We start from the raw sequence: 24,247 nt of genomic DNA, 5'->3' as shown, positions 1-24,247 counted from the left end.
TCACATGAGCCAGAAAAAGCAGCATGAACACAGGTGAGTATTATGTCACCAACGTGACCATAGATGAACACAAGAAAGCTTGACCAACCCCTCAGAATTTAGCGTATGGAGAGCACTGACATTAAGCCGGCACAAAATAAGACTGCTGGGCCCTAGATTCACAGTAGTATACAGCTTGTGGTGAAGCTCAGAACGGGGACCAAAAATAGCAGAAAATAAATGATTTTGTGCTCTCTAAAGAGAGCTAACAGATCCAGTCAACAAGTTTCAGTACAGATGGTTTCTGCATATTTTTAATTCAGGCTTTTAAGGCTGATAAGAATGCCACATTTCAAACTGATCCAAATCCACTGTTTTCAGGGTATTAATAATGCTATGTTTTCATAATAAACTCTCTTAAAAGGTTTACTGTCAAAGCTTCTTTCAGGCAGGCAGGGCAGGTTTATACCTTGAGCAGGATGTACCATCAGTGACCTGGAGCTGAGGCAGCTCTGCTCAGAGTACTCTCCTACCAGACACCAGGCGAGCTGGCAGGAGCTGAGCCAGCTGAGAAGCTACTCAGTGCTTCAAACAAAAGCCCCACAACTCATGCTATTATTTTCTTTTCCAGGTCACTCTGTATTGTCAGAAACTGAGATGCTTTGAATGCATACACAGTAAAATCTGCACAAGACCCACACGAGCAGTGTTGCCTGCTGTAGGACTACAAACCGAGCCAGGCCTGGAGTTCAGGGTACTTACTCTTGGACCAGATTCCTGCATTCAGTGTCCTGCTGCGATCTTCCAATTGCAGATACTTCAAAACTGAAACTAAGGTCAGGTGTGAACTCTGCAGGCATGTATTTTTTGGATTAACTCTGAATTGATTGCTTCAGCACACAGGGCTGCTGACTAGTGCGATTCTTTCAAGCCTTACAGCCGTGTTGTGTCCCAGGCTGCCCAGTGTGATGGAACAGAACAGCAAGTTACCTGGGAGACAGCAATGGAACCCACACAACAGAAGAAGCTCCAGCAGCCCTTGGGTTCATCAGCAGATGAGGCAGATTCCCACTGCATGCTGCGCCTTAACGCTACAGCTGAACCGTCAGTTTTCGCACAGATTTTTAATTAAATAATTACATAGGCAGCTTTTCCTCTTCCAAACTTTTAAGTCTTGATTTTTCTAAAACACACCGCAAGGAATAACCTCAATGACAGCTCCAAGAACAGGGAGCCATGTCCAATTAGTGCATATGTGCTGTTTGCAGTCTTCCTTTTCTTCTTAAAACTGCAGTTTCTAAATGCCAAGTATGTCTTTCCACATGTGCAGTGATCTTGGTTCATGCTTAGCTGAGGGCTTCTAACACCTGGCACAGGAAGATTTCACTGGCAGAGGGAGAGCACAGATAGCTTAATCCTGTGCACTATAACAGATCATTTGGCATTAATATTGGGCCTCCTAGCACAGCTCAATTTTAAGGGCAGACAAATAAAAAAGGGCTAATTCAACACTACCTCATGGAAACTATTTCTATTAGCCAAAATTGAAACTCTTGCTATTTCATTCCTACATAGAAATACATCTCTGCCAGCTGTTTTGAAAATATATCCAGTCTTATCTCATTTATTCTCAACATGAAACATTACAGTGATGATTTAGTGTTTTTTGATTTTAAAAAAGAAAAAAAAAAGGCAAAAAAGCTCTGTGTTTTCCTGATGTTCCTAAAACAAAAACTTATTTTTTTGCATTATTTCATAAATACTCACATGGAATTTACTTTCCAATACAACAAGGATGATACCAAATATCTTAACAGTACATTTGAAATAGATTTCAGGTGCTTATTTAGGCATTCATTAGATCCCCTAATAATGGTTTTGCAAGAAACCTTATCCATCAGTAGACAAACAAATTTAGAGCCCAAATCTAGAAACACTTGTTTTCAAGAAACCTCACAAACTGTTTTGATAATAAGCATGTGGCATATTCTAAGCTTAACCAGTGACTGACTGTATATGTATACACACACACTCAAATAAGAAATAAAAAGAGAATTCAGAGTAAGAAGAAGGAGGACATTCAAAACAAGTGATAAGGATTTTATTTCTTTGCATACTCAGTTGCCTTTGACAAACAAATTGCCTCCTGTTATACTAACTACATTATGCGGGGAAGGCACAGAATACAGAAATCTGCCTGCATATGGGGCTGATGCACCAGAGCTTCCAAGAAGGCTCCTTGGGATACAGCACAACTTGGAAATGGCTCAATTACTCCAGCAAAGCAATTAACTAATCTTTATACTCTATGGGAAGAAAAAAAAAAGTTTCTTGAGCTTTTATGAGCCAAAATCATAGTCCAGGGCATCTCCGGAAAATTAGAAGGCATTGAGAATAACAACAGCAAAACTCTATACTTGTTTAAGCAAATATAGCCCAAGGTGTATTTGTAGTGACAGCTGCCAACACTTGTATGTCCACACAATGTAATCTAAGACAGTTAGCCAGGTGCAAACTATGGTCCTGTCAGCTTATGCCCAAGCTAATGTCTTGCTTCCATGTGCATACACACCATTTTTAAAAACAGCTTTGTCTGAATGGCACAACCACAGCAGGCATTCAGTACCCAGGCAGACAGCTCACCTTCAGACTGCGGGCTTGCAGTCCAGGGCACCCAGCTTGTCTCTAGCACTTCTAGGCTAACTATTGAACTAGTTAGTTGGTTTAATAAACCTCAGACTACAAGGGATTTTGCAATGAGGCAGGATTCTAATTAAAACAGAAACACCCATGGACCCTCAGAAGAAGTCTATATTTCTCTAATCCTTCAAAGATACTACTTGTGATTCAGATGAATTGGAGAACAAGACCTTAATAGGGAATAAGCTGAGTTACAGACAAGCTTAGCAAGTTAAAGGATACATCCCCATGGCAAAGAAAAGGCGTTATTATTACCTATGTTGTTTAACCTAACTACTAAGCAGGAACAGTGAAGCTTCATCATGTGTAGGCAACAATTATACACATTCTTCATTACCAGTAGGCACACACACTATTTGCCAGTACATGTTATAACCTGTTTGTTCACTGTTTTTTTTTACCTACACAAAGTAGGTCCAGATAACCCAAATGAACAGGCGGATTCAATAACTGCGCCAAGCCCTCACACATCTACCCAAACACAGAGAAAGGAAGAGTCAGGTGGGTTTCATGGTACCACCTCATTCCTCCTTTCATTTACTCTCTTGTACCACGCAAGTTTCCTGCTGCAAGAACTGTGATACTGGTAGTATCCAAATCAGGTGGCTTAAAGCTGTTCCACTTCCATCTAGAAAAAAAACAGCAGCTGTATGGATACACCTGACAGAAGCGTTGTTTTGAAAGCCTACTTTAAAGGCAACTGCGTATTTGAGGAAATACAGCCTTAGATGTCAAATTCCTCAGCAAAGGACATAGTAATCACAACCTAAATGTTCTTCATGGGAATTGTTTTGAAAGCAGAGAAGGAAAAGGATGAAGGTGGTGTGCCCGAACAGGGGATACACCTGGGGAAGCGTCACAGGCACTGCTCCCAAAGATTTACCTTTTTCCCCCTGCAAACACAGCATCAGCAAAGATGCGAAGGCACAGGTAGTAATCTCTTGGTAGGCACAGGGAGTAATCTGTGCCTCCCAGGGACATAATGAGAATAGCATTTACTCAAAACAAAACAAAACAAAATCTCAAGGGAAAGTCAACTAACACCACCACCCTCATACATTAAAATGTAATTGGAACTATAGAATAGCTGAACTTTCAAAACCTGGTTCTGCTCCAGAGGTACAGAAACATGACTAGACTTTTCTACCTACATTCACACTATTTTCTATTCCTTTTTATGGAAAAGCATGATGCTAGAGCGTATGCTGCACTGACAAACCATTTCTTTAAGTGTACTAAATATGTTAGGTGGCCAAGTTTACAAACACTTAGCATTTACTGAGTCTGCATTCACTAGAAAGAACTCAACGACTACTAATGTAGATACCTGTGCTATTTGCATATGATGCCAAGTCACAGTTCAGCAACACTCAACGCATTATTCAGAAGTCATACTTTGAAATAAGAAATTTTTACTGAAGCTTTAGGGCAGCTCATTAGTTCAGCCAAGAGATGTTAATCTTGTAATTCTACCTCAAAAGTTCAGAATCTCCCTTAGGTTTACTTAACTGTATCAGCCACCATTACAAATGAAGCCACATAGAGAGGAAAATCAAAGTTAATTTAGCATGGAATGTTCTGGCTTTTTTGTTGTTGTTTGCTTTCTTAAAATCAATTAATTGTTCAGAAGATCAGTGGAAGTTATTCTGGCAGGTGACACAGGGAATATATGGGGAGGGGGAAAGCATAGGACATGCTACAATGCAATCAATGAATCTGGCTGGAACATCCTGGCTCACAATTTGCCAAGTCAAGGGTGAAACATAACATCAACATGCTGCAGTGAATGCTCTGAGGCATTAACTTTCCAGCCCCCCAACTCTCCTTTGGAAGCACTCTGAAACACTTTGAACCTTACATCAATCTCCCGTTGTGTGACCTCTTTAACTCCTGCTGACTATGTGACCCTGGAGAAAGACGGGTCAGTGGAATGATGCACTGCAGCCCATGAGCACAGCTGCAGACAGCAGTACCAAGCAGGCAGGGCTAGGGGGAGAAAAAGGAAAAGAGCGAGCTCAAAAGAAAATCTCTCGCCAAACAAGAAACATGCAAAGCATTTGCCACAGCTCTATTACTGGCTCCCTCGTCAGCCACAATAATGAAATGAATGACTTCAAAAAACTTTCTAAAACGTTTGTTGGTTTGGTTGGGTTTTCTTAAGCTCTGAATGGAAAAAATAATAACTACCCACCCATACTCTATGTTTTCTTGTCTGTTTAAAGGCCATATTCCCAAGGCTAGTAGATGAGCCTACCTGTGTATCAGGAGCCACAAAACTGTGCAGAGGTGCACTGAAGTGTAGTGTCTACAATTAAACTGCCACATGTGCACAAAGCACCTCTTTGGGAAACTATGGCAACTGCTAGTCCACCAAGCTGCAATTCCTCTTTGTCTCTACCTTTCTTTGCTCTTCTAGTCCTTCCCAACTTGGACAAGCAAAAGAATAAACAGAACTATTAATGAGGTCGGGATTGGACCGGCAACAAAGGAACTGGAAAAGCAAAGAGACCTACTCACAAGCCTGAATCTGGAAATATTCTAAAGGAAATAAACTTTTCAGGAGAGCTGTACAACAGTGATGAATGGGATAAAGGCAGCATGCGCCTGGGATACAAAGTCTTGCCTGGGAAACCGGGGTTGGTGTGCCCATAGTTCCACTGAATCACTTGCTGGGGCAGTGTCACAACTGACATTTAATTTGGATGCCTCATATCTTCTTGTCCAGCTGAGATACTCAAGGCCTGATTTTCAGAATTGCTGAGCAACCCCAGCTCCAGGTCATTTTCCCACTGGAGTACTGCACCAGCTAAACATTTGGAAATTGTTCATAAGTATTTAAAAATAGCAAGGCTACTATCCAAGTATCAAACGATATGTACCTCTTTTTCTGTCCTAAATCAAACTCTGAAAGCCTCTCAGGCCCTGTGAGGGTTACTGATGCTTATGAAGTCCTCTGGCATCCTCAAATGGAGAGCCTGGTAGAACTGCAAAGCATTCCCTCTTTTCATGTTTATATTTAGCCTCAAGGAGAGGGGCCTTCTCATGTAATGTAATGTATATTGACATTTAGACCAAAATGCCATGGACTGATATTAAAAAACAGTAGAATGTTTCACTTCATACAAGTCTGAACTATGTTTTTTGCATTTTTTTTTTTAAATGGCATTTGCACAGAAGTTCGTGGTGTAACAAAGGGTCTTTTCTCTTTCAATTCTGTATCACATTTACTTTCCCCTCTTGGCCAATATATTACAAGAAAGTCAACTCCAGAACAAAAGGAATCTTACTTCGTTACTAATTGTAGAGGAAGATTATTAACCAGAAACAGTGTTTTCCCCTTGTGAACCTCTAAAAATGCTACCTGTCCTTTCTACACAAGGGATGTCAATCTGTATTTCTGAAATGACACATTATCAAACATGTGCACGTGTAAACATACGTACACATCCATCTTTCCACTCTCTTGAAATCTAAATTAAGTAAAAGAGAAACGCAAATGGCTGCATTCCAATCATACTGAAGACCTCTCGTCTCCACTTCTCAGTCACTTAAATCTGGTTTCTCTCTAATCTCTGAAGTCACAGACAGCAACAGACTCAGAATGAAGACCCCTACAGACAAGTTTATACACACAGTGGAAGAAGAAAAGCAAAACCCTTTTTGCCAAGCCCACCTGTCCAGCTTTAAGCCCACTACTGGAAATGCAGAATCCCTTTAAAACAGAGAAATAGACTGACTCATCTTCCAGCCTGTTTTTAATGCACCATCTGATAATTAATAGTGTTTCCACACTGTACAATTTTCCCCGACTTCTTGTTGTGGAGACGCCCTGCACCTCCAACGCAAGAATGCTGCCATACATTTTAGTTACCGCTACTCTCATGCACTGCCAGCTGCTGTTGCTCCTGCTGGATCTTTGTTTGTTTACACAGTGTATTAAATTTTACCATTCAAAAGTGTAATTTAGCACATGCTTCAAAAAAATCTTGCCTTGCTCCTCCGACAGCCAATCGGTCTTGATGCCACGGAGCAGTTCTACCACGGCTTCCTTAGTTTAATCCAAAGAAGAATACTGATAGAACAGAATCAAAGCAAAACAAATTCTTTTGGAAAATTCATTGCTCTCAAGGTTTAATCCTAATCGTGACCTGAATTTTGTTAGTAATTAGAGGCAAACTGCTCAGATATCTTTTGCACATGATAGGACACTTACCAACTGTAGTATTTTGAGGCAGCAAGGAGCCTGAAGTGCAGTGATCTGCTTTTATTATTGTACTGATATATCAATACTGTAAGTATGAAACGTAATTTGGTTTCTCCCTGTTCTCAGTCTGTCTCCATACCATTTTCTATTTCATCTCACCTCTGCATTTGCTGCTAAATGTCCACAGCATCCACAAAATGACACCATGCCTCACAGCCTTTGGAACAAGAATATTGTGGAAACAAAAGAGCTAAGAGAGACTTAGCTTCAAAGTTTTTGCTATCAACATTCCTTTTATATCACTGTACGTCACTTGCATCAACTGGCCTGATTAAGCCCAAGAATGCATTCACAGAGGACAGCTAACAGCAAATCTTTAAGACAGAGGAGACTAAACTACCACTACTGCACCATGTGCAACTCTTTTACTATACACTTTGGAGAGGATCCTGTGCCAGGGCTACTTTATGCCAACATCAGAGCTGTGCTGGGGATGATTTACATTCCCAGTTACTGGAGAAAACAAGCAGGCATATGCTACTGAGATGCAGCACTGCATCCCCTTGCACTCGCAGCCCAGATCTTTCCCCAAAATGGAGCGCCAACAGCCCGATCACACCCTGAGCCTTTTTTCCTGCCCCTGGACTCTCAGGACACACTGGAGGTGTTCAGCACTTCCTGGCCACCTGGACAGCCTGGAGTGTGGGTTGGCAGGTCAGCCAAGCTGCCCACCCTGCTGCAGTCCTTCCCCATATGATAGTGCAGTTGCTCTCACTTCAGCAGAGAACTCCAGAGTACTGGAGATTTTATTAAACAGCCTCAAATCCACAGTAGCAGATGCAATTACAAGAACTTTCAATAATTAGAAGTATATAAGACTAAAGCAGATTACACAGAACTATGCCTAAAATTGTTCTGATGCCTTGCCTCTAGCTGGTAGTACTGAGTATTTTTACTGAGGAAATGGCAGTCACTGGTGGCCTTGAAGGCACTTGTCTGAATTTATCTAAGAGAGGAACTAATTTGCTGCAGCTCTGCTAAAAATCTCTCTGAACAGCAACAGTCAAGAAACAAACTAAACAGCTCAGCCATCGCTTATCATTAACACAATTGCCAGGGTCCTTCGCTACTATCATTTGGGAATGAGAAAGCTTCTTTCCCATGCTTGCAGCTCAAACATCCAAACCCTAAATAGGCACATCAGTGATTAAAAACTAGGATGCCAGATCCAGGCAGGCTGAGCCAGAGCAGATCCAGGCTATATGAACACACCTCCAAAATCTCTGGTTTAAAAAGAAATTAAACCAAGGATGGGAAAACAGAAACCAAACTTGAGCAGCTGGCTCAGGGAGCTGTCTTTCCCTGTTCAAACACCAGTGCAAACCTACCCAGCGCTCATCTGGTGCACAGCACCTCACTTGGACATTTTCTAAAGGCAGCAATATGCTACACTGGAATTTACACTGAGAAATGTCAGCTCTGATGTCGGGCTCTATATAAATAAGCTAAAATAAGAAATGCTGTTTCAAAAGCAAAGGACAGCTTTAGTCAGGTAGAAGCCTAAGCACTGTTTCCAAAGCCATCAAGAACCTGTTTCTCACCTTCTGACTTAAGTAGTATATTAAGGGTCTATGTCATTTTGCTTTAGCTGTAAGTCTGCAGGGGGTACAACTAGCACACACTGAATGCCATGGTTATTTCTCATAACTAAGAGAACACATTTCCAAATTATAGACTTTATCCAGAAGGTTTGATTTGGTTTCTCAAGGTCAGTGCAATATCACAGAGCAGCTTTTAGGGGAAAAAAAAAAAGTCCCTTACCTGTGGCAGAGTGAAGACTCTCCAAGCTCCAGTATCTGGACAGGACGCCTCTCATCCCACCACCACCACACACCACCCCGCTGCTGTCTGAGTCTGAACCCGGCGAGAGCCCGGAGCTCCCACTGCTACTGCAGTTTTCTCCACTGTGTGCCCCGCTGGACTCACTGGGGCACTGCTGGGTCCTCATGCAGGCAGGTGGGAGGGAGAGCCAGGGGCTCTGCTGGGCTGCGGGAGGAATCGGGCAGAGCTGCTCACAGGGCAGCCGTACCTGGCGGTGCTGTCTGAGCACTGATTCCAACCCTCCTCTCTGCTTCTCTCGATGCATCCTGACATCATAGGGGTCCTCTAAGGAGGCTCCCTCTGTGGCGGCTCAGCTGCTCTCAGCTGCAGCTTCTAGCAGCTGATTTTTATTAAAGCGGATTTCAAGGCATTAAAAAAGCAAGGGTGAGACAGAGATCTTTCCTCCTAATTTAGAAGAACTGTCAGATTAAAAATAAATACAGGGGAATAATAGAATTTCATGCATTTTAAAAATGCCCAAGTGAGAGAGACCTTGTGTTATCTGCTTCCCTTGAGAACTCAGAAAGGACTTAACACATAAACTAATCATGTTTAGAACTGGCGGTGGCTGCTGCTATTAAAAAACTATTTTTGTAAGTCCTCAGAAAAAGAATTCAAACCGAAATCCAAGCCAGAAAAACACAGGCTGATATTTGGGGAGGCTGCAGCTGGGAGCTTTGAAAAATCATTTAGCATCCGCTCTGAGAGTGTAGACCTGGGACAGTCCCTATTTCAGTGTGTGATCTTTGTAAGATACCTCAGTCCCAAGTGAAACAGCATCACTAACTGCTTTTTAATTCAGAAGTTTTATATTCTCGTTACATGACCAGTGTGCCTCTATAAAAAGAATCCCGAAAGAACATAAGTTTCCTGGGAATGCAGAAATACCTGTACCATTTAATGCCACCTTTGAGACACCACAGAGGTTTTACGGTACAGGACATTTTTGGACTGCCACTCTGCTAAAACACCTGTCCTACAATGGCAGATTTGTCAAACTACCAAAATAATTTAAGAGCAGCCACATACTTTGTACCACGTGCAGCAGAAAACATTGTAAAACTTCTTAACTAGTTACCAGGATAAGTGTAAAACCAGAACTAGATTGCTTCAGTGTTAGATTATCTACATCAGCTCAAATTTATCCAGGTGATACTCTGTAATTTGGGGTTCAGACTGAAGTAAACAAGGAGCTCAGGTCCACCAGCACAGCTGGGAGAGCAACAGCCACCCATAGATGGGACGCAAATGAATATGCTGGGAAATACCAAACTGCTCCTGCCATTTACACACTGATTGCATGTTTAGGCACCCAAACCCAAGACTAGGAGTCTAATTTCACAGAAGAATTGAAAATGCTTGGTTTACTATTTCTGTGTAAGGTAATTCTGTCCAAAGTAAATAAAGCCACATTATTATATGGTCATCACAGCCTGTTCTGACAGAGATCCCTTCGACTTTGCCTCACCATCTGTGCAACAGCGGGGTTATTTGATTTCAGTAAGACTTCTGTTTTACTGCGTATTTCCTAAAACAAAAAAAACCACTTTGCCCTCTATCACTGCAGGTTACTACAAAGCATCCAGCAATGCTGAACCAGCTTTTGAGTCCTTAACCACTCCAGCTATTCTTTACAGGACAGGTCACTGCAGTAGTAACAAAACCAACATTTCTACAGTGGCCCGTAACAACAACAACAACAAATCCTTCAATTATCTTCTGAATGTAGCTACTTAGACCAAATTATCTTCTTCTAATGCCTCCCAACACAGACATGGAAATGCGTTCACCATTTGACTGCAATAGAACCACTCTTCCGCATTGATCTGGTCCTTCCAGGGCCTCCTAGAAATGCCTGCACTGAAGTACCAATGAAGACAAACACTTCTTGTTCGTAATAATAGGGGAGAAGGTAAGTTAAGCATTAACAAAGATGAATGCAGCTGGTCCGTGGATGTGGAGCACAGGGCGTTGAGAAGAGGAAAGGACAGTACAGCTCTTCAGACACAAAACGTGCTAAGAAGAGGCTACAATTCATTCCTAACTATCCTACACCTGCTCCTCAAAACCCAAGCTTGGCACATGGGAAGGAAACTCCACATACCTCTATCTCTCCTTGACTGAATGACTAAACAAAATATTATTTACAGAGCCTCTGTAGCAACTGCCCTTGCCTGGGAGATCTCTGCCCTCAACCTGCTCAAATCACCCCACCTGTTCCTCCGCTAAACCTCCCACTATCTGGACTCACTGCTCTCGGCAAACGCCAAAAGATGTTTAGTGCTGGAGACAATAGCGCTGCAATCCTAGCTGAAGGTGCCACAGGGGTATGCAGATTATATTTATGTACTGGATAGGCAGTTTCTAATAGAAAGAGAGGAACAATACTAAAAGGCCAGGTTGCAGAAAGCACAATATTATATCAGAGTTCAAAACTGCAACCCATCACAGAGGGCTTCCACGTGACCACAGATTTGTTGTTGTTGTTAAATCTACAGGGAGATTTTCTTCTGTGATGCTAGAGAGAGAAGTTACCTAAGTTGCTGTAGCAGCAACTGACTCCAGCTACAGATTAAGGATCACACTGTGCAGGTTGATCAAGGTAGTCAGGCTAGCCTGAGCCTTGGACAGCCTGATCCTAAATATCTGCCCTATTTTTAAGTCTCCACTGAGTTCTCCTGTACTCTCTTAGCTTTGAATGGCAATTGCCAGAATCATTCAGAGTCTCTTTTTCACTCTTTGTCCCACAGAAAGTTTTATTGGTATGCTAAATCTTTCTCCCTGGTAGCCAATACATACAAATCCCACTCAACCTACTGAGACAAATTTTCAGGAACTCAGCTATCACTTGGCCCAGCTTTTAGGGCTGGATGAAAATCTCCGAGTGAACACATTACCAGAGACCTCACAGAACGCAAATATTTGTGTCTGTGGTTAAACAGAATCAAGATGACATAGTGGGTCTAATCTTTCTGTGATTCAGAGATAAAGTGAAAAATACAGTAGGCAACACAAGTGCTTTTTAGCCACTTAAATTCAATGTACTTCTATGGGTTAATGAGGATGGAATGGACATTTCACGCTACAGCTACAATGATACACTTCTGAGGACTTGCGTACCACTTTTTTCTGCGTCCCTTCAAGAATTCAAATGACAAAAATGGAATAAATAGCTCAGCTTGTTATTTTACTGAACTACGGGACTGCTAAATATTTACAGGACATAATGAAGTCCTGTTATTAAGCTAATATTTTCCCTCTTGAATAGATTTCTCCAGTGGCTGTCAAACATCTTCACATTAACTGTTGCCAAGTGTGAGCTTAACAGGCCATCTATAGCTGGGAAAAGAAGATGAAAGTTGGCCACATGATGCTGAATAAACAAACAGTCCCTTTGCGTCTGAGAAATACTTTCCGCTATAACAGTGAGGCCAGAGGATAGTTCAGTATCACTCTGGTCACTGTTTTCCAGACTTTTCTAGGCTTGGTTGGCCTATTCTTATTGCTTACACAAATTTCCAAGGCCACCAGTATGTTCATCATTGGTACCCACCAGTCAGAATGAATTCATGCCTCATTGGTTGGCATAACCAACACCAGCACTGTGCTGGAGCTCCTGGGTATCTCTGGTAGATATCTGATAGCAGAAAATTTAAATATCTTGGGGTCTTTAAATCTGACAAGACAAAGGAAAACCGCCAAAAGATTCAGTCTGCATTTAAATGATGATTTTAAGTAATACAGGTTTAAGACCTGTTATAGCACAGATACAAGCCTGATCTTGTAATGCAATAATTAGAAATTTCTCTTTCTATGAGGATATGACAAACCCGGAAGGTTTATGGTCATACATGTGATCCTATCCAAACGTTTCACATATTCTCTGAGATGCAGCATGGTGGGGGGAAACATCTGGGAGAAGGTAACGAGGGCAGGCACAAGAATAGAAAAGTCACTTGCTGAGAAACACAGAAAGCAGTGATAATTACCCATGTCTGCCTGTCGCTGTGTCACCTTGTGATTTTCTCCTGAAAAGTCCTTGTGGAAAAGCTCAGAGATGGCAGCATCTCCCCAGAGAGTTCCCTCTGCTCTAAACCTGTGGGCTAGTAGCTCCCACACCCAGAACTGCTCACCTCCCAGCTTCAGCCCAGTCACAGCTACATTCTCACAGCTGCCTTCACCGTCCATCAAACAGCTTCCCAGTGACATCCCTGATTTTAGGCAATGTCTTCAGGTCACAAACAAACATATATCAGACTCAGGAGAGGGATGGGGAAGAAAAAGATGAGTAAGATAGCCTAAAGACAAACATGCTGGCCCAGGGCTTTAACCCAAAGACTTGTTATCCTATCACTGTTCTCTCTAGGACATTCTAGGCCATTCCCTCTCACCCCTTTCCTGGGATGACTCCTGGGTCCAATAGTCTCTCAAGAACTTCAGAATCTGCCAAAAAGCAGAAAAGCATTCCCATATATACATTAGGAAGTGGCTTGTTTCCTACGCTGGTCTTCTACTCTAGCTCAGCCTATCCAAACACTGCAGTAAACCAGGCAGTAAGGACAGATACATACTGCGAGGTACCAATGAAGAGATGGGCATAACCAGACACATAAAAGGGAAAGACACTTTATGTTCATCAATACTACCTGCCAAAAAGTGTGTGGCAGCCAAGGAGGTCTTTCCAAAGTGTTCAGACATTCCTGATGTTTGAAGAGGACAATTAACTTTGCTAACCTCAGGGGTGTGTGTGTGCACATGTGTGTTGGAGGGGGTATCCAACCTCTATATTTCTTTGAAAAGGCTGAAGACTCATTCACTGAATATAGAGATTGGCAGCACCTCAGCTGTTCTTTATTTCACAGATGTTAGAGCCATCTACTGGTTCCTTACAGTTTTCTCAAATGGTGGCTCTGGACAGAGGAGGTGACAGCAGGACAGTCTGCAAAACTTGACCAGTGACCAAGAACACCACTGTATACCTGATCCCAACTGCTGGGATACCCAAAGGACACATTTGAACCTGCCTCATTTCTCCCAGCATGACATAAAGGCATAAAAAACAATGTCTCAGTGCCCTAGTGACAGTGACTGGTCAGAGAAAGCCAATGAGCACAGCAGATAGAGCATTAACATTAAGCTCTTCTCCAGCACTTGTGGTTATATTCTAGTTGGGAACACACAGCCTCACCTAAAATAGTAGGTTTGTGCCCAGCTAAGCTCTTGTCCTCAGGTAGCAGGTAAGTAGATGTGCTTGGCACCTTTTGGGCTGGGATCATAACAACCACCTTTTCATACCCAAAGAACTAGCAAGGGCTCCGAAATACCCCACCTCCCACAGTTGCTGCAGCATTCCCTGCTGGCCCCGCTGGCCAGCGCAGACTTTGGGAGTGAGAATTTTATCCATATTTTCAACATGGAATGATACAGTACTGATGCATAGTACTTTCATATCCAGTGTTTTTTATGGGTAAAGCACAGGCTAGGATTATTAATACAAGTAGTTGCACCTTTAGAGTTAGGAACCTCAAAATTAAACTTATTCATCGTTTAATTTTATATTTATTTTAAACAACTACAGCTCTGTCAAAAGCAGCAGGTATCATAACAAAGCTGTGCAAGAGTCAAGGAGAACATTCTGCTGTGCTACTGCTGCCTCAAGGACATTGCCAATTCTAAAACTGATCCAAGAGCTTGAGAGTATTGCTTCAGTAATTTGCAGTATTCTTCCCAGCTACACCTTACTACAGGAAGGACACGTGCACACATGCATCACCCCCAAAATGCTTCACACAAAGGCCAGAAGCAGCAGCTAATAGGGATGGCTGCGGCAGCGGCATTACAGCTCTTCCTCTGTTCATCAGGTTTATTTCCCCTGAACTAGCATAGTTTTTGGTAGGAGAAAAAGGGTTCTGCTGCATTTCATTTGTTTTGCTACATTTACACAGAAATTCTTGAGGTTGGGGCTTAGGTCATAGTTTGAAATTCACTTGTATCTACCTCAGGAATACTGTGTGAATCATAGATGATTCTGGTTTCATGTCCCATTTCTAGATAGCAGATAAACACCCACAGCACTACCAGCTGGTCAATCTACATTTACTCTCCCTATTCACCCTCCAAAATTCATTTATATTTTCTAACTCCCTCAGGTCCCAATTGGGAACTATCACAAAATTTGTATCAGCTGTGACTCAGAATTTACTCCTATGACAATGGCACTTAGGGATTTCAGCTAATGGCAGAGAAGCATAGACAACTTGACAATGATGGGTTTCCACCTGGGATTTCCAAGAAGTAAAGCTGCAGTTCTTTTAATTCAGCCAGGGAGTTGGTCCTAAGTGTTAGGACAACACCAGATGCTTGTGACAGCAAGTGATCAAAGCCTTCAGTGCTGAGAGAGCAGAGGCAGGGCTCTTGACACCATGATAATAAGTAGTTTGTTTTCTTATTTTCAGATGAAACCTCATGACTCTGTGCATAAGTTGCTATAAAGTGTCAGAAAGTAAACCAGTTTTGCTTGACAAAATATTATGACCATTCAACTCCGATGTAATTAGCAAAATGTTATGGTCCCTTAACTAGGTAATTCCAGCAGCATTTAATTGATGGTACAAAGAGACTTTCTGGGGCAGAAATGGCAGCTTACCCCCCAACGGTGGCTGGCTTTTCCCAGCTAGATTCCTAACTACCAAACAACTCTTCTGTAGTCTGCTTTTCTCATCCCACCCCAAAGTGCTCTGATAGAGATATCTGCAGCGTTTGGGCAGGCACTGTCAGATGGAGAATTTAAAAACCTGGCAAAGATATGTCTCACTGTTTAATCATCTGTGCAACTTACATTTTAATTCTGAGAAAGTGTCAGTCATTGGAAATGAAACAGACATGATACTTCATGCACACTCCTAATGAAAATACAGCATACTTGTTCTTTAAGATGATTTATTTTAAGTACAGGAAACTTCTACCTCTAGAGGCTCATTTAGTTGCTTTAGTGCCTAATTAGCAACTTGAGAGGAAACTCATCATACCTACCGTAGTGCTCTCCAGCAAACACAAGACAGAGAGTCTGTTTCATCTGCAGAAACCTAAATCAAGAGTGTGATCTATATATATGACATCATCCTAGGTGAGACAGAGTTCTTGTGAGACAATGCTTCTACATCAAGCACACTATCATTGCCACTAGTGACCTCTTCTTCCCTAAAAAGCTGCCCATTGCTTTTAAACAGAACCCTAGTTATTTACTCAGGGAGAAAACTCAACAGAACATGAAAAGCACATGAAAGAACCACCACTAAAGCAGATTTCTGCGCAGACATGGATGCAGCATTCCAAATAAATAGGTTAGAACGCTTATCACAGAGTTTCCATACTCAATAAACCAGAGCTTAATTCCCTCATAACTGATTCCCAACTAAGACTAGCATACAGACCAGGAGAGGAGATGCGCCGCTTCCAGCCCACGCAGTCTAAGCCCGTCGGAGTGCTCCGGGAAAATGGACGCATTTTCAGTGGCAGGATGTCCAAGGCAACAGCAGACATGATGGATGGACTTATTCCAGCCTGCAACAACAGAGGGAAAACAAAGACAACAAACATTAAACTCAGATGCCCTGGAGGACAAAATACAGCATTCTTCATGCAGCACCTCTTTCCACCTCTGATGCCTGCTTGTCTAAGGAAGCAGTACATTAGTAGACACACGTAGACAATTATGGATAGAGAGGTTAGAAAAGAGTGAAAAGGCATGCAAAACTGCAAGGTACTAAGAACAGAAATGACTAACCAGGTACTGGACTCATTCTTCACACGCTGCTACACAAACCTACATTCACAGAAAGTTTCACTCTTTCCTAGGAAGTGTCTCTCATGGAAGGGTGAAGCAGATCATCCCAACAAGTCATCCCCTCAGGTGCAGAAGCGTCCTACAACTGTATGGCTAAAAACTGCTATTCTGGTATTTAACATGTAAATAAAGCTTTTCCCTTCAGAGATGTACTGGCACCAGTCCCCAGCCATGTACCATGTAGACACCACAACATTCTTCTCTTCAGTTAGATGTACAAATAGGGTCTCTCGCTCCTTCCTCTACCTGCCTGATGGATTTTACAAAACTTACAGAACTTTATGAAACTTTGAAAACTCTATACCATTGCCAGATCTCACTGAACTAATAAATTTTGCTGGTTTAAGGAAGAAAAACATATAAATATATACACATAGCTCATTGCCTCAAATGCCTCAGTAAATCAGGCTTAAAATTAAAAAAATACAAGATTTTTTGTCTATTTAAGAAGCCACACAATCATACAAACCACTGTCATAAAGATATACCATCCACCCACAGAATAGCCCACTCTCTCATGCAGACATTCACTTCAAGTTAAAAAAAAAGAAAAAAAAAATCAACAAAATAAAAAATATAAACAAGGTTGCTCTCAGTTTCTGTGTCAAAACCAATATTTTCTGCCAATCTTGTCACATTAAGAAACCTTTGATGTTTTCTGTCTCCTCTCATCCACCCTGAAACAGAAATAATGTCTGTTTAATGTATGGAAACAGGACCAATATTTCCCCACCACTTTATGAGGGAATCACAGGATACTGGGCAAGATACTACACACAGCCTGTTCCAGTGCCCAACAACTCTTTCTGGGAAGAATTTTTTTCCTAATATCCAATCTGAACCTCCCCTGGCACAACTTGAGGCCATTTTCTCTTGTCCCATCACTTGCTACTTGGGAGAAGAGACCAACCCCCTCCATGCTACAACCTCCTTTCAGGTAGTTGCAGAGAGTGGGAAGGTCTCCCCTCAGCCCCCTTTTCTCCAGCCCCAGTTCCCTCAGCCACTCCTCATCACACTTGTGCTCCAGGCCCCTCACCAGGTTTGTCGCCTCCTCTGCACTTTCTCTAGTATTTCAATGTTCTTCTTATGATGAGGGGCCCAAAACTGAACACAGGATTCAAGGTGTGGCCTCACCAGCACCAAGTACAGTGGCACAATCACTTCCCTAGTCCTGCTGGCCACACTATTCCCTGACACAAGCCAGGATGCTGTTGGCCTTTTTGGCCACCTGGGCATGCTGCTGGCTCATGTTCAGCCAGCTGTCAATCAACACCCCCAAAAATTATCAGTGACTGTGGGCAGCTGGGAGATCAGCTGGTCAGTGAGCACTGGTCTCATGGGCACAGCCATTTTTCACCTCTATTTCACTACTGCCCCTTCCTTTTGCTGCTGTGACACCCAGTTACAACATACCCATCCTTCACTGAATCAAGAATTTAGGCTATCAAGGTGCAGTAGTTTATTTAGGATCTTTCCTTCGCCCTATCAGCCCACACTATGTCCCACAAGCACAAATGCTGCTTCTAGCCTTGATGCTGAAGGTTCTTCCTTAGCAGACAGCAATTAGTCAAAACATCCTTCCAAAACAAAACAGCAAACTAAGCCCCCTGAATAGCCACATGCTGCTGCTCTGTACCTGGCTTGCTTTAATCTTCCTGGTCTAACTTTCCTTAAACAAAGAGAACACAGCCAATAGTTTGGCACAAAGCACCACCTCCCGAGGGACAGCATGAACCCTGTTCAAATTAACCTGAGCAGTGTCTGTCTAGAAAAGTCACAACAAAGCCCCAGTGGGAACACATGCTCTTCCAGTGACAATGAAATCAAGCAGAACAGGCAACTCACTGAGCTACAGCTCTGAAAATGCCAAGGGTAAAGTCTAGGTTATTTACATGAAAGGTGATGGAAAGCATTAGTGTCCTGTGTGAGACTAGGAAGCAGAATACTGCCTTAGGGCTGTTACCATAAAAACTGCAGGCTTCATTCCTGCTAATCTCCAGGAAATCACAGCAAATTTCAGGTACAGGCACCACTTGATTGCTCTAGCAGGGGAGCCAGGCCTGCACAACCCAAAGTCAGGAGAAGAAACATTTTCAGATATGTTGGTAATATGTGGGCAAGGTTTTCCCCAACCTACAGGGAAGGGAGGTGAAATGAGCAACCAGGGCACAGTAAAGACCCTTTCTTCTCCTTTTTCTGATACAGGTTGAAGTGGGTTATGTCTGTGCTTTTACACACAGCAGTTCAGTCCCGAGAGACATTTACCCCTGTTGTGTGTCTGTGCCTTGTCAGGTAAACAGGGGGAAAATTGTCTCATTCAATCCCCTCTCCAAAGTGTGTTCATTACACTCTTGAAGTGTATCTCAGGTGTCCACAGTGCTCATAACCATTGTAGCTCACAGCAAAACTTAATTTTCTCTTATTACAGATGGGGTAAAAAACAGATTTCCAAGTGTCACATTCAGGACAATAAGCTAAAGATCTATTTTTCACCGTTTCTCATTTCTGTTTCAAAATAGAACAGAGAGCTTTTTCTACACCATATCCCCTCTGGGTATAGTCCTCTGATGGGCCTTTCAGGAATCTCTCTAATTTGGCAGTACAGAAACTGTGCTCTAACAAATGTCCATAGAAGCTGTGTCTGTGTTTCTGTTGCTGTGCATTGGAGAGGCATAAAGTTTAACAGTCAGGTTTAAACTTTTTGTCAAAATAGGAAAGAGCACGACATGAGTAGATATGTAGTTCATAGACATCACTAAAATAATTTTTGCAAAAACAGTTCCCAAAACAGAGCCCACTGCCATTACGCATATCAGTGTTTTGGGGCATCGTGTCTGCTCCAGCTAGGGAATTTATATCATATTAAAAATAAGTAAGAGGACCCCAAGCTATACCATGAAACCCATCGCCATGCAAAGTGCAAAGCCTATGGCCAAGCAAAAGAAAACAGATTCATCCACAGCCCTGTGAGTTTCTCTTCTTCCACTTCAGGGTGGGGCTTCCTTCAAAGGCTTGCCAGGACCAGTTAAATGTTAACACTTTAAGGTACAAGATCAGAAGCTGCTCAGCTTGTTACTGGTAGCATTTCATTATAAGGGACAGCTGGGTCAAGCTTTGAGTTTGACTCTAGGGATTTACACAGGCTGTTCCCATTTAAAGTAGATGAACAGCTTACCAGACCTAAGCAAAACAAAGACCAGTATATAGAATTGCTTAGGACTAGTATTTCAAGGAGTTATTTTTTTTAATTTAGAAGTAGTTTCTTGACTTCCCACCTCCCTCTGAATCCCAGCCTTCAGAATAGCTTATTGCCACCAAATTCATTTGTGTATGTTGATCTGAATGGTAATGCTAGTACCACAAATCAGCACTTAAAAAATCAAGAACTGGTTTTCTATTCCTCCCTGGTATGACCTGTTGTTTTCACAATACTGCAGCATTACATCACCTTGTATGCTGACCTGATCTTGACTTAACACAATACAACTTGTTATAACTGAAGCCACACATCCTAAGGCAGACGTGTGTCACAAAACATCAGAATTGTAATTTCAGATCTCTAAAGCCCCATACAGTTGCCTTGTTCCAGTCACAACACCACAACAGACAATGAACATCTTACAAAGCTTCTATTGTGATAATTTATTTCTCCTTATAAAAAAAAGGATGTAGCATCCTTCTAAAACTGCCCTCAAACACTGCAGATTGTGACAGCACTCCCACTACATTTGGGTATATAAATGAGCCAGCATTAATACAGGAATAGAGCATTACAAAGACAGAATAAAACACAACAGGAAAAAAAGAAACTATGTGATGACTATTACAAAAAAAATACAGGCCAAGAAATGCAGTTATATGGGCACATGGGAAACAGCCCTTCAATCCCAGCAGTTCTCCCAATAAAACTCAGTATAGTGCCCTCTTATCCTGCCCACAAAAAGCGCCAATAACCTACACAACACACTTAAGCCAACGGAAACAGTAAAAACCAAATCTACCTACGAGCTACTAAATATCTTCTACTCACCTCTGCTACCCAAAGAAAAATGAACCAGAAAACTAAGGCCTCCTAATGTTAAGTGAGAGGACTTCAATGGGCCCAAGGGCAGGTGCGATTCCTTACACAGCTGATCACAATTTAGGGCTAAGTTTGCACGAGAAAAGAAAGGGTGGAAATGCTTAAAGGAGAATCTGTTTTCTAGCAGCATCAAGATGTGTGGTCAATCAGCAAAACAGACAGCACTCAAGCTGTGTAGTCTGATGGCTCCAGGGGAAGTGATGGAGGTAACTGGTCGCTCCTCTTCGGAGCACTAATGGTCTCGGCCCTGGCTAACACACCCTGCAGCAGGGGCCATGTTTCCATCACTAGCCATGCTTGACACGGAATTATAAGAACTATTTTTAGTATGTTTTACTGGCTTCTGTTTCTCACAGAGCCTGTGTAAGACAAAGATTCATTTTCCCTAGCTTGTTTCATGCCTTTACAGCGATGCACACTCAGAACTCTTAACAAGATGGAAAAGTAACACAACTCATTACTCATTGCCTTCAACGCATAGGTAGTAGTGGGGCTGAGCCAAGGAAGCATTCTCACTGAGCTGACAGTCGGCAACACATCACAAAATCATACCCAGCACTCATCCAAGCATCAGCTGGCAATGTTTTGTTTAGAAGAGCCCTACGAATACAAAATAGCACAGATTTTTAGCCCCTTTTCTTGAGGGAGGGAGAAGAGCAGGCAGTTTTTCAGAAACGCTGTTTCTGGAATTGGCCAGGCTCTCTCCCAGGTGTCCGTCAGCTTGGATAGGAGGCTCTCTCAGGCAGACAGGTAGGAGGCAGCAGGTTTACTCTCAGCAAGCCACGGTGGACAAGCTGAGCTGTGTCACGTGAATGTTCCCCCCCTCACCATCCACAGAACTATTCATCTGCATAAACTCAAGTGCATGTTGAAGTGGTGACAGGACTGGGCCCTCAGCTCCCCTCAAACATTGTCATTTTGATGCAAAAGCAACCAGAAACAGGCAACCAGGACAACAGAGAGAAAGGGAAACAACACTGATAACATACCGAAACAGAAAACCCTGAGGAAAGCTTTTATTGGAATATCTGCTACTTGATTTCAAGCTTATTCAGAAGCTTCCTCCATATTTTCATGAGATGCTGCCATGGAGTGTCTCTCTATCTCACGTCCTTTTTCCTCAGAAGTTCTTTTTATGTGTGAAGGCTAAATTTGGCCCTTAGATACAAACTTGTGGTGCTCCCTGAAGGGAACAGACCTTATCTCTGGATCCAAGAATAACAGATGCCAGCAGTGTGAGTCACAACAGCCACAAAGTTTGCCACAAACAATCATAATGCTGACCTAAGTGCCTCCCCCAGTGGAGGGAATACTCGTAGCTAAAACTCCCACGGCAATGTTCTCTCCAGCATTTCACAGCAGAAATTTGCCTCAGTTGGAAGGGTGAAGTTTGTCTCAGACAGAACAGAAATGTATATCAGAAGTCCCTTTTTAAAGTTATACAGCAATGCCATGGGGCACAGAATGAGATTTCATCAGTTTAATGGATATTGATTTAAGGCAACTTTGATTTGTCCCAGCCTTCCTTATCTTTCAGCTTGCAGACCAATCTAATGCTCTCACATCCTATTGGCCAACATGGCACAGGGTACGAACTGCTCACTTACAGCAACTGAAAAGCTCACCGTCTTTAGAGATCATCACTTCTGGATCAGTTTAGTGTTTAATCAGCCTCCACAGACTACCAGGTCCAAAGAAAAGCGGACAGAACTGGTACCAGACAAAGTGCAAGGACAGGAATATGACGACAGTACAAAGAAGCAGCTGGAGCAGAGAGGAAGGCAGTGCCAGAGAACGAGGAGGATGGTGCACGGTTTCTTACTTTTAACTGATCCTCTGGGAGGTGTTGCAATTGAATCCCTCTCTCTGGCTGTGTCTCCTTCTCTAGCTTCCTTTTTTGGTTCCTCTCCATCCAAACATCATCGAAGCTGAAGCACTTATAGAGGGGTTTAGGTCTCTTCCTTCTCCTCTCTGGAATCTCCTTGGATTTTTCATTTGGAGCAAGGAAGGTGAGCCTCCAGGCTTTGCTCTCAAGGGTGGAGATAGGGTGTGGGGATGGTGGAACCTCGGGGAGCCTTCGTTTGCGATGAGGAAGCCATTTCTCATTTGACCTCTTTTCAGGTGGTGTTTGACATTGCTGTTTAGACTCCTGTTTCACAAACAGCAGGTGAAAACATAGGGTTTGTTGGCCGGAAATTTTGTTTGCTTCAGGTCAGGTTGAACAGAAGATGGTAAAGCTCAGTTATCTGGCCCCAGAAATATTCAGAAGAAAACACTTTCCCAAGAGCACTGTCTGGCCAAAACCAGCCTGCCTACTCAGCCTACTCCATAGGCTTAGGGATACTCCAGCCCAAAGCAGCAGCTCTGCTGTCCTTTTAAAGTGTAATAGACACTCCCTCTGCACAGGACAATGCCCTTTTCACCCTCATTCTAGATGGCTTACTACAATAACATTACTACTGGGATTTAGGTCACTCTGTCTGTATATTATTTACAAAGACAGACAGTGTCTCTGAAAATAGAATAATGACCAGTCTTGTCTGTCTGTGCTTTTCAACTGTACTTCAGTTACACAATGTGAAAAGGCTTCCTAGATGCCTGCAGGTCTGATATATTGAGCTCTGTGCTTCCTGATGTGCTCTTTGTGCTATCCATTTTATTTCCTTGATGTTAGGCTGAAAGTGAGGAATTACACAGCTTTGCACTTCACTCTCATTTGCTTTTAACGAGTGGTTGCACAAAATTACAGCTTTTATACAGGAACAACTTAAAATTAAGCACGTCCTGAGGCATCTAACTACCACTCCAGGTAGCAGCAGTGTTAGAATCAATAATATTTAAGATGAGAGACAACAATATTGAGGAATGAATCATCTCAGGAGTCTCTTTTCATTACAAGAAAATGCTGTGTCCTGACAATAGGATCTCTCCAGTTTCTCACTGTTCATTTGAAGAACCCAAATACAACCACCTTGAAACTACTGCAGGCACTTCTATCTACTCTCAATTAACCAACACTCCCAGATCAATTATTCTTTGCCGCTGGCGAGAGATGCCGCCGTCTAGAAACATTCCTTATCTACTAGATGCTACACAGAAAGGAAAGCGTGTCCTGCTGGTATTCGGTTCCTAACCCCATCATATGGGAGAGGAGGAAGGATGAGAACTCACACAGACATGGGACATACTAGGACAGCCGGCTCTTGCTTGCTGGGTAACACAATTATGTAAGTAAAATCATGCCACAAACAGACTAATTAAATATTTCCTGAAGGCCCTGCCACATTGGCAAACTGGTAATTGCTCTGTCTTGCTGGTTTCAGCATAAAATCTTTGTCCTGGATATAACCTGGAGAATGTTAATCATCGCAGGTAACGAGAGAGGGGCTGCTCTGTGCTCCATCTCGTGTAGCAGGGTCACTTACCAGTGTGGCAGCCAGAGGCATCAGGGACAAGCTGATCCATTGCACTTTGGTACAGCACTACAGCACAGAAAAAGCTGAATAAAAGGTACCTGGTCTGGGGCTTGGGGGATATATACATATCCCTGTAGTGG

At 42.6% G+C, this 24,247-nt stretch overlaps 1 protein-coding gene across 2 annotated transcripts in view; it reads right to left on the bottom strand.

The window, feature by feature from the left end:
- The window catches only part of ARHGEF4 (Rho guanine nucleotide exchange factor 4), a 107,781-nt gene extending 84,930 nt beyond the window's left edge, over positions 1-22,851 (bottom strand). The window contains exons 1-2 of one of the 2 annotated variants that reach the window (XM_082055250.1): positions 22,514-22,851; positions 16,198-16,327 (exon numbers count right to left, since the gene is read on the bottom strand). In XM_082055250.1, coding sequence (XP_081911376.1) covers positions 16,198-16,327; positions 22,514-22,603 — 220 coding nt within the window. In that variant the 5' untranslated portion in view covers positions 22,604-22,851. Of the gene's footprint in view, positions 1-8,704; positions 8,981-16,197; positions 16,328-22,513 lie in introns of those variants that run through there. The other variant, XM_082055251.1, reaches the window with a different exon arrangement.
- Positions 22,852-24,247: the final 1,396 nt, after the last annotated feature.

This window comes from Streptopelia decaocto (genome assembly GCF_964273445.1).
Source record: "Streptopelia decaocto genome assembly, chromosome: 6".
NCBI lineage: Eukaryota > Metazoa > Chordata > Aves > Columbiformes > Columbidae > Streptopelia > Streptopelia decaocto.
This window is presented reverse-complemented; position numbering and strand designations above follow the sequence as displayed.